This window comes from Myotis brandtii, unplaced genomic scaffold (genome assembly GCF_000412655.1).
Source record: "Myotis brandtii unplaced genomic scaffold, ASM41265v1 scaffold18, whole genome shotgun sequence".
NCBI lineage: Eukaryota > Metazoa > Chordata > Mammalia > Chiroptera > Vespertilionidae > Myotis > Myotis brandtii.
In genome coordinates, this window is record NW_005356674.1 from 10,568,832 (window position 1) to 10,578,948 (window position 10,117).

Genomic DNA, 10,117 nt, shown 5'->3' on the forward strand with positions numbered 1-10,117 from the left:
TCCCAGACTGCGAGAGGGCACAGGCCGGGCTGGGGGGCCCCCCCCCCCCCCCCCCAGTGCACAAATTTTTGTGCACCGGGCCTCTAGTATATATATATATAAGCATACGTTTTTACAGTGCTAGCATTGTAATCCAATCACAGGAGCTCTGTGAAAAGCTAAGGGAATCAACTTTCAGAAATAATCTTGTCAGAGTTCATATCAGTACAATGGGGACATGGCTATATTCAAGCTAAACTCAGAATAAAATGTTAGGTAATTCCAAGTGTGTGGGTGTGTTTGTGTGGGGGTATATTTCCACCAACACCCTAACTTTTGGTATATGCAAACACATCACCCACAGGCCCAGATCCTTCAGTGAATGTCCACTGTTCACTTGATTCAAATTTGAATTTTATCTTTCTTTCTTTGCCCAAGACAAAGATTATAACTGTTCATTCCCAGCAATTCACCTCTTATCTATTTCCCTTTTATCATTTCAAGGCAGCTGACAGTTATGTCTTCAATCTCAGTTGGGTGCTCTTTAGGTCTGGTGCAGAGGTCTTGTCCTGGGAATTTTTCCTTTGCCTTTCTTCAGAGCTAGATTGCCCATTCTTTCCATCTACTCCTCCTTTTGGGTTTACTCCCCCATTTCCCTGAAGAAAATTCTTTAGTCATTATAATGCATAAAAAGCCAATTTATGATTCCTTACACCCTTGAAAATGTCTTTATTCTACTCTTACATTGGTTAATAGTATGACTTGGTATGGACTACAAGGTAGGAAATATGTAATTTTCTTTCTGAATTTTGAAGGCATTATGCCAACGTCCTTTAAAATATGGTTTTGCCTGTCTGGTGTGGTTCAGTTGGTTGAGTGTTGTTCTATGCACCAGGCGCTTGCATAGAAGGACTTTCAATCCTTTGATTTTCAGACCCGAGCTTTACTATACCTTCTCCCAAAGGCTGAGCTTCTCAGAGACTGTTCCAGGCAAATTGGACCATTTCTGGTGGAAATTACCACCTGATTCCCCTCAAACTTCATTGTTTTCCTGCTCTGCAAAAATCAGTTGCCATACCTCCATCTTCCTATTTTCTAATATTTATTGAAATTTCTTAACTGTTGTCTCCTCTTGTTTTCTTTTTCCTTGTGGATTATTACCTTTATTTTTTAAAATATGTTTGTATTGATTTCAGAGAGGAAGGAAGAGGGAGGAGAGATAAAAACATCAATGTTGAGAGAGAATCATTGATCAGCTGCCTCCTGCAGTGATCCCCCTATTGGGGATTGAGCCTGCAACCCAGGCATGTGCCCTAACCAGGAATAAAACCATGACCTCCTGGTTGATGTTTAACCACTGAGCAACACCAGCCAGGCTGGTTATTATCTTTAAAAAAACTACTAAAGGCGTCAGAAATCAGGAAATTCTGTAATGACCCCATTCAAATATCACCAGTTGCCCTAATACTGTCCTTTATAGCAAAAAGAGCAACTCCAAGATCATAAGGGATTCTCTGAGAAGCAGACACCAAGATTAGACATGTAAGAGATTTTTTACGGAAAAGAACTGTGAAAGATAAAGGGGGAGGAGATGGCAGGAAGAGCTTTTAGACCATGACATCTATGAAAGTGTTAGGGGCAAAAATAGAATATTGGGGACTAGCTCTAGTTATAATAAATATTAATCATACCCTGTTAACTGAGATTGCCTTGTTCTGATTAAAGAATGGACATTCTAACCTGGCTGCGAGTTGTATGCCCCAGGACCTGGGAGTCAACCTTGGACCTGGCAGTCAACCTTGGAATGTTGTCCATTCTTGTTCAAGAACTGTCTATTAGCACAAGATTAACAACCTTGTTGCCCAAACAATGGAGTCTCTCCCCAGCCCCCATAGCCTACTTCCCCATGTAATCTTCCTCCTACCCAATGTAAGCCAGTTGGCTTATGGGGGGCTGCAGAGCAGATTTTTGTGGGTGACCTGCTGCTTTCCCATACTGCTGGCATCATTGGAATAAACGCTTATATATGATTCAACCCTGTCACTGCTTAATTGGAGCAAGTAGTGACAGGCAGCCTGGACCCCTTGGTTGTCCGGTTACAAAAGTGTTGTAATGTACCCCGCGAATCACACAAGGACGCCTCAAGAAGTCGAATTAAAGAGTCACATTTATTGCAAATCCGGGACTATGAGGGGGCATTTCGCTCTCCCAGATCTCACAGTGCCCGCCCCAGCCCCAACACCAGATTTATATAGGCAAAGATCACAAAGGTATTGATTACATCCCAAGGTTTGGAATGAGGAACCTGGTTTGCAAAAAAGCAGTTTACAGAAGCAGAAGCAGTTTACTTAAGCATGTTATCTAAATTATAGTTTTGGGTCTCCGGATCACTGAATTGACAGAAACACATTATCTAGAGCCCTTGGGTCTTGCGACCACTGAGTCAACAGGGACACGTTATCTGGAGCCCTCTGACCTTGGGATAACTGTGCTGTCCTTCCCAGGTACAGAAGAATGTGCTTTCTAAGACCAGTATGACCACAACCAATGGGATATTCACATTACAATCAATAGGGTATTCAATCGAATGGGATAATTTATATAATTCAGAAAATTAAAATAACTTATATTATTTTAGCAAGAAAATAAGTACAGAAACCAAACAGCAGGGTTAGAGTTAAACTACAGTTTCTACCTGAGATGATTGCTACCATACTTCAAAAGGAGTGAGGGAAGGAAGTATTAAGAAGAAAGAATGTTGGCACAAAGAATTTGGCACAACCAAATGCCCTGGGCACCAGGACAGGTACCACAAATTCCTTCATTGTTATTGTTATCATGTTAATTGTTGGCTGTTAACTATTCTGTACCCACCTAAGTAAAAGAAGTATGTATCCATTATTTTACTCTTTATCCAATCCCAGAGGTTTCTCCCACCACCCCCACCCCTCCACCACCAACCTCACTTTGCTTTCTCCTACCTCTCTAATCTATCATCAATGGATTTCATGTAACCCACCTACATCTCCTCCTTTGATTGCAATGTATAAAAATAGATGAAAAACCGCCATTCTCTGGAGCATTATCCCAACCCATTGAGATTCGGCTTCCTGGCAATTGTCGATAATTTGGCTCAAATAAACTCACAAAAATTCTTGATGTTTTTACCTTAACACTTTCAATAGAATGGTATTTAGAAATCAAGATCTGTGTTTTGGTGTGCTCATTATTACTAGATAAACATTGTTTTAGGTCCTCTGAGAAGATAGAATTAGGAAATGTATGTATATACACAGGCCCCCACACACTAGCATCTGTATCAATTTTATATTGTTTAGTTAAATGTGTGTAAATACATAGATATGGATTTTGACATGGACACACAGAGAGACAGATACAGAGACACAGGTATAGGTATAGGTGTAGCATCACTTTCCACCAATACCTCCAATTACTATCCAATACAGAAGAATTATTTCTATTCTTCTCATATTTGTAGGGTTTTTTTTCTCTATGAGTGAGAAATCTGGTTCCTATTGTCCTCAATATATTTCCTTATCTGTTCAAGCCTCTGTATGTAACCAAATTCCCACTGCACTGACCAATTCCTTGCTCAGCCACTTCCTTGCTCAGTTCCTAACCATACCAGTGCCATCTCATGTGACCACCTCCTCACCATTCCCCAATATTACAGCTTTCAGTGACCTATTTTACTTCTTACACAGTTGGTTTTCAAGATTTAAGTCAACTTAGGAAGGCTGATAAAAACCAGTCTTGGTTGCTAAAGAGCCAACAACCCATAATCATGTCACCTTCTACTCTCTAAAATCAATGTGGGCTAATATTATGGTTCCATCTTCCCACTGGGCCTTGTCCAAGATCACTGTGTTTTACCCATAGATATTACTAATTCTGAATATCTCAGAGAAAAAGATGTGATAGTATCAATTTCTTTCTGCCCAGAAGGCCCTGAACCCATTATGCAACCACCCACTTCTCAGAATTCTGCAGAGATTGGATCTTGACAAATTCATACAAAATAAGAATTTTCAGTAACAGGGCTTACATAACTAGCAAGTTCTCACAAGATTTACAATTAGGTGACTCATTTGCTTCTACCCATTTCTCAAATATCTACCAGGTTCCCTTAGTATAGAACAGGAAAGAAAAATAAGGCATTCCTTTTACATGACTTTTACCATATTATAAAGTCATTTGTCTATTGGTCTTGAGTCTCTAAACTCTAAGTGTTGTAATATACCCCGCGAATCACACAAGGACGCCTCAAGAAGTCGAATTAAAGAGTCACATTTATTGGAAATCCGGGATTATGAGGGGGCATTTTGCTCTCCCAGATCTCACAGTGATAAGATGGCTACAATACCAGGTTTATATAGGCAAAAATCACAAAGGTATTGATTACATCCCAGGGTTTGAAATGAGGAACCTGGTTCGCAAAAAAGCAGTTTACAGAAGCAGCAGCAGCATATTATCTAAGTTATAGTTTTGGGTCTCCGGATCACTGAATTGACAGAAACACATTATCTGTAGCCCTCGGGTCTGGAATGAGGAACCTGGTTTGATCTAAATTACAGTTTTTGGGTCTCCGGAACACTGAGTCAACAGGGACACGTTAACTGGAGCCCTCTGACCTTGGGATAACTGTGCTGTCCTTCCTAGGTAAAGGAAAACGTGCTTTCTAAGACCAGTATGACCACAACACATGGGATATTCACATTACTATCAATAGGGTATTTAATCGAATGGGTTAATTTATATAATTCAGAAAATCAAAATAACTTTTCTATTGTTAAACAAAGCAAATAAGTACAGAAGCCAAACAGCAGGGTTAAAGTTAAACTATAGTTTCTACCTGAGATGATTGCTACCATACTTCATAAGTTCCTTGAAAGCAGACACCATATCATTTTTCAGCTTTGTAGCCACAGTGCCTAACATACTGTCTCTTCATTGTAGGCACTACAATTGGTTAGCCTTTCTTTGAACCTTTCCTTCCTTCTTCCTATATCTCAACCAAGTAGGGCTTAGCCCAGAAATATGAAGATTGTTTGCTGTTAGAAAATGAACCATTTCAATCTGGAAAAGGTGTATTTCAACCAATGGGAAACATTTTAATAGCTCAAGGTCTATTTCTGATTTTTAAACATTCTTAGCAAACTCAGAGTAGATATAGGTGTCCTTAACTTGACACATCAAAAATATTCAGCAAAAATAATACTCAATATTGAAGCATTAGAATTATTCCCATGAAAGTCAAGAAAGAAACCTTACTATCAATGTCATTTTATTGATCATAGGCAATGCAATGATATAGAAAATAGAAACGAGAGGCATATATTCTAAACAAGGAAAGATAAAAGCATCAATATGATTATTTACCTAAAAAATCCAAAAGAAGGTGCTGGCTGGGTAGCTCATTTGGTTTGAGTGTCATACTGATATGCCAAAGTTTTGAGTTGAAACCCTGGTCAGGGCACATACAAGAATCAATCAATGCATGCATAAATAAGTGGAACAACACAACTCTTTCTCTCTCTCCCTTTCTCTCTCTCTTCCTCTCTCTCTCTCTCTCATTGAAAAAGGAAAAGAAAAAATGAAAAGCAATACAGGTTGTTGACCAAAAAAGAGCATTCCATGTAAATTGAAAAAGAAACATGAATATTAGAATACAACACGGCCCTAACTGGTTTGGCTCAGTGGATACAACGCTGGCCTGAGGACTGAAGGGTCCCAGATTCAATTCTGGCCAATGGCACATGCCCAGGTGGGTTACAGGCTTGATCCCCAGTGTAGGGCATGTAGGAGGCAGCCGATCAATGATTCTCTCTCATCATTGATGTTTCTATCTCTCTCTCCCCCTCCCTTCCTCTCTGAAATCAATAAAAATATATTTTTTTAAAAAGAATACAACATGTATCTCAATGAGAGGACTGAGAAATGCAAGCTAAGGAATGAAATAAAGGTCACAGGAGAAAACAAAAATCAAGAGGAACCACTAATGTGCACAGAAAACAAAGCTGACATCTAGAAAGCAAGGCAGAAAATCAGAGAAGATTGGACGAAGTAACAGCTAGAAAGAGTCCAATAGGACAAGAGATATCAGAATCCCAATGAAATATTGGCAGTTTGACTCCACAAACCCAAACACAAGTATCATCAGTTTATCACCTCTATAAAGATATGGCTATACACAGTTCCCTGGAAAAATACTAGAAAAAAAGGCTTACACTTGGATAGCACGGCATTCGATCAAAAAATTTCCCAGAGTAGATGGGTCTGATGCGATCTGGAGGTTCTACTCCTGGTTCAAAGTTTTCAGCCTCTGTTTTCTCTTCAGGTTGTTGGGCAAACTGGCACTCAGAAGGTTCTATCACCAAGCCCATTAGGGGCTCTGTATTCTTCATGGCATCTGGCTCCTCTGGTTGGGGCAGCCCAATGTCCACCTCCACGGGAGACGTCATCTCTACACTGGGCTTCATCACCACACAGGTGGGCTCTTTTTCCAGTTCCTGGCTAGGTTCCACACCCAAAGCCTGCTGCTTCTCCACTGAGGGCCCAAACCCTACAGGGGCACCAGCCACAGGACCTCTCCTGCTCCCCAGAGCCTGCGGACTTTCACACACCATACCCGAGGGATGCTGTATTCTCCTTCCAGAACACTTTGCCAGAAGACACTCATTTTCTGGCAACATATCCAGGGAAGGTCTTGTTTCCTGTGAGGCTGAGACCCTGTTGATTCCTAAATTACTCCTCTCCAAGGGGGTCCTAGAAATATCCTGTCTTTTTAATCTAAGTTCAAGCCCCTTATTCAATGGAGATTTTGTTTCTGATGATGCCCTCCTCTCCTCATATTTATTACTAACCAAGGGGCTCTCCCTCCACCGGGAATCTTCTTTTCCTAATCCTCCTCTGAGCCCACACTCCGTGGGAGATACTGTTCCCGTGAACACCCTCCTCTCTCCTAAGTCATCGTTTCCTTTGTGGGTTAATCCGACTCCCATGCTCAGGGGAGACTTCCTCTCAGACACCCTCGTGCCTCCAACAGCACTCATCTCTAAGGGGAAACCTGTGCCGGTCCCAAGGGAAGTTTCCAATTTCTTTGGGGGCTCTAACCCTTTGGAGGACCCTACTCTCACGAAAGAGCACATCTTCACTCCCCGCTACTTTCTACCTACCACTTTACACCTATGGAGTTCACAGAGGAAAAGGAGCTCAAGTTCTGTTTACCGCGTTACCTGGGAAACCGGGGTGTGGCTAGGCGGGCAATTCTTTCCCTGGGATCCCAGTCCATCTGCCCATCTCTCTCCTCCTTACTTCCTCTCTTATTCCCGCCCCCCCCGCCCCCCCCCCCCCACACACACACACTTCTTTTCTGGATTTGGATGGCAAGAAAACGTAAAGGGTGTGCTCTTGGACACTAGAGCAAATGCTCACCAACTTCTCTGTTTCCCACGCAATGTAGTCCTTTCAGGATGGGATCAGCCATGGGCTTCCTCCTGGCCATTGGCCTATTCATTTTACTGGTAATCAGGGAATAAATAAATAACATGCTTTCTGTTGGTGATCCCTAATTTTAGGTTCTACCTTATGCAAGTGCATGCACACTGCATTTAGTGTTGTTGTTTTTTTTTAGCGCTAAAGAACTACTTTATTATTAAATTATTACATTTAAGTTATATTTGACAGCTGGGGTGTAGAAATACCTTAAAGTCTCTGAGGACACTAATACTTTAGTAACTAGGCTTTGAATGACATTTAAAGTAAATATGTTATTAACGTTTAAGTAAATATATTAACATTTGAGATGTGCTACACAATAATGCATATTGATTTTTTATTTGCATATTGATTTTTTAAAAATATTGTGGCAAACTCAAACTTTGTTTTTGAGTTTCGGATTTTTCTTTAAATTGGGTTTATACTCTGTCAGGTTTTATTTTTTTTAGTGTGACTGGCTGGAGTGTAAAGAATAGATTGCAAAGGCAAGAGTGTGCATTAATTCCAGTTTATATAAATGCTAATCATAGCCGAGGCGTTGGGATTAGGTCACGTTTTGGGGATTAAAGAATTTTTGGTGATAGAAAGGACAATGGTTCATGGGAGAAAGAAGGAAGAATTGAAGATGATTCTGCCCTTCCAAGTCCGGTGACTGGGAGGCTGTTAATACCAGTCACCAAGCAGAAGCAGGTTTGTGGTGGTAAGGGTTTGATTTTGGACAGACTGTTGACATGCCAACATTGATGCGACATATCCGATTTCCTGATTCTCCCTGGGATTGTCCAAGAGGTATTACCATGACTAACATATTATACTAGCACAACCCCTTGGGGATAAAGTGCCACAGCTACCATTTACCTGTGACACATTACATTCTTCTAGTTAGTAATTGGGGAGTGATCTAAAAGACTGGCTCTTCAAGGATTCAAATCATCTCCATTGCATAATGTTGACGGAGCACCCGCAGGGTATCCTATCCCAAGTACACATCCTAGACAATCAATATCGATGCCCTCACAACAGAGCTATAAATGGTACACAGCAAACTGAAAAGTAGCCATTATCCTGAATGAAAAATCAATTTAACAGTCTACCAAATTACAAAACAAAATTTTTTGTTTTACTTCAAATGCCTGGCCAGATACTGCCTACTGTGTGAGATTTTAAAAAAGTAGCCTGTCTTATGCAGGTCTGCAGTGAGGGTAATGAATGTTTTGGGTTGTCTTTCACTAGAATTTGTGCTTAAGAGCTCAGGTTCTGGGGCTGGCCTGCAGGTTAGATAATTTCATCACCAACTCCATGTTGATTTTGGACAAGTTACACAATCCCTGTGCCTCAAATTCTTTACCTGTAAAACAGGTATGCCTCATTCAGTAATTCCACAACCAAGACTGAAAAAGACTCCGGACTGCCAGGCACTGTGCTGGCCGGACATTGGAGAGGACAACTTCAGGCGACTCCTATAAAGCATTTAGTACAGTAACCCAAGAAGGGAAACTCTGAATAAAAGTTGCTATTATTTTAGAATGTGCCCTCTGCTCCATAAAAACAGTAAACTCACAATAAAAGCAAGTGATTTTTCTAAATTTTTAAAAAAATATCTTATTGATTTTTTACAGAGAGGAAGGGAGAAGGACAAAGAGTTAGAAACATCCATGAGAGAGAAACATTGATCAGCTGCCTCCTGCACACCCCCTACTGGGGATGTGCCTGAAACCAAGTTACATGCCCTTGATTGGAATCAAACCTGGGACCCTTCAGTCCGCAGGCCAACACTCTATCCACTGAGCCAAACCAGTTAGGGAGCAAGTGATTATTTTAAGATTTCCCCACCTAAAGACAACTTTGGGGCCCAGCTGGTGTGGCTCAGTGGTTGAGCATCAGATCTATGAACCAAGAGGTCATGGGTTCGATTCCCCGCCAGGGCACAGGCCCAGGTTGCAGGCTTGACCCCCAGTAGGGGGTGTGCAGGAGGCAGCAGATCAATGATTCTCTCTCATCATTGATGTTCCTATTTCTCACTTCCTCTCTGAAATATATATATGTATATAAAAAATAAAAAAAGGGTAATATGCTAATTAGACCAAACATCTTCTGGACATCATTCCGGACATCCTTCCTGATGAAGCTGGGGCCAGAGGGAAGCCAGCAAGCATGGGTCCTGGGTGCCTGCAGGCGGCCAGAGGAGGGAAGCCTGGTCCTGGATCCTGGAGGGAAGCCAGTGCTGGCAGATGGGGGAAGGAAGGCCTACTTTTGCATGAATTTTCATGCTTCGGGCCTCTAGTATATATATAATTTTTTTTAAAGACAACTTTGGGGTTAGGGAAGGTCTTAGCCTCCTTCCTAGAGTAAAATACCACTTACTGCCTTCACCGACCAACCCATCCCCAGGGATATAATGGGGGGCTCTCTCCTGTTAGACATGATCCGTAACCCGGGAGCCAGAGTTGGGGTGCCAGGGTTGGGGTAGGGTAAGGGGGACTGTGAGTTAATATTCACAGAAGGAATTCGCCACCCCACGTGGACTGGGAGCAACAAACACAAGTTCCCTCCGTACCTCCGGAAAGCAGGGCGGGCATGGAGTTTCCCCCGCCCCCGGCCGCAGGGAGCGAGACCGCCG

At 41.8% G+C, this 10,117-nt stretch overlaps 1 protein-coding gene across 2 annotated transcripts in view; it reads right to left on the reverse strand.

The window, feature by feature from the left end:
• The window catches only part of EFHB (EF-hand domain family, member B), a 42,730-nt gene extending 35,397 nt beyond the window's left edge, over nt 1-7,333 (reverse strand). For both annotated transcript variants that reach the window (XM_014537576.1, XM_014537577.1), the window contains exon 1: nt 6,228-7,333. In XM_014537576.1, the coding sequence (XP_014393062.1) occupies nt 6,228-7,148 (921 nt within the window). In that variant the 5' untranslated portion in view covers nt 7,149-7,333. The remainder of the gene's footprint in view (nt 1-6,227) is intronic.
• Nucleotides 7,334-10,117: the final 2,784 nt, after the last annotated feature.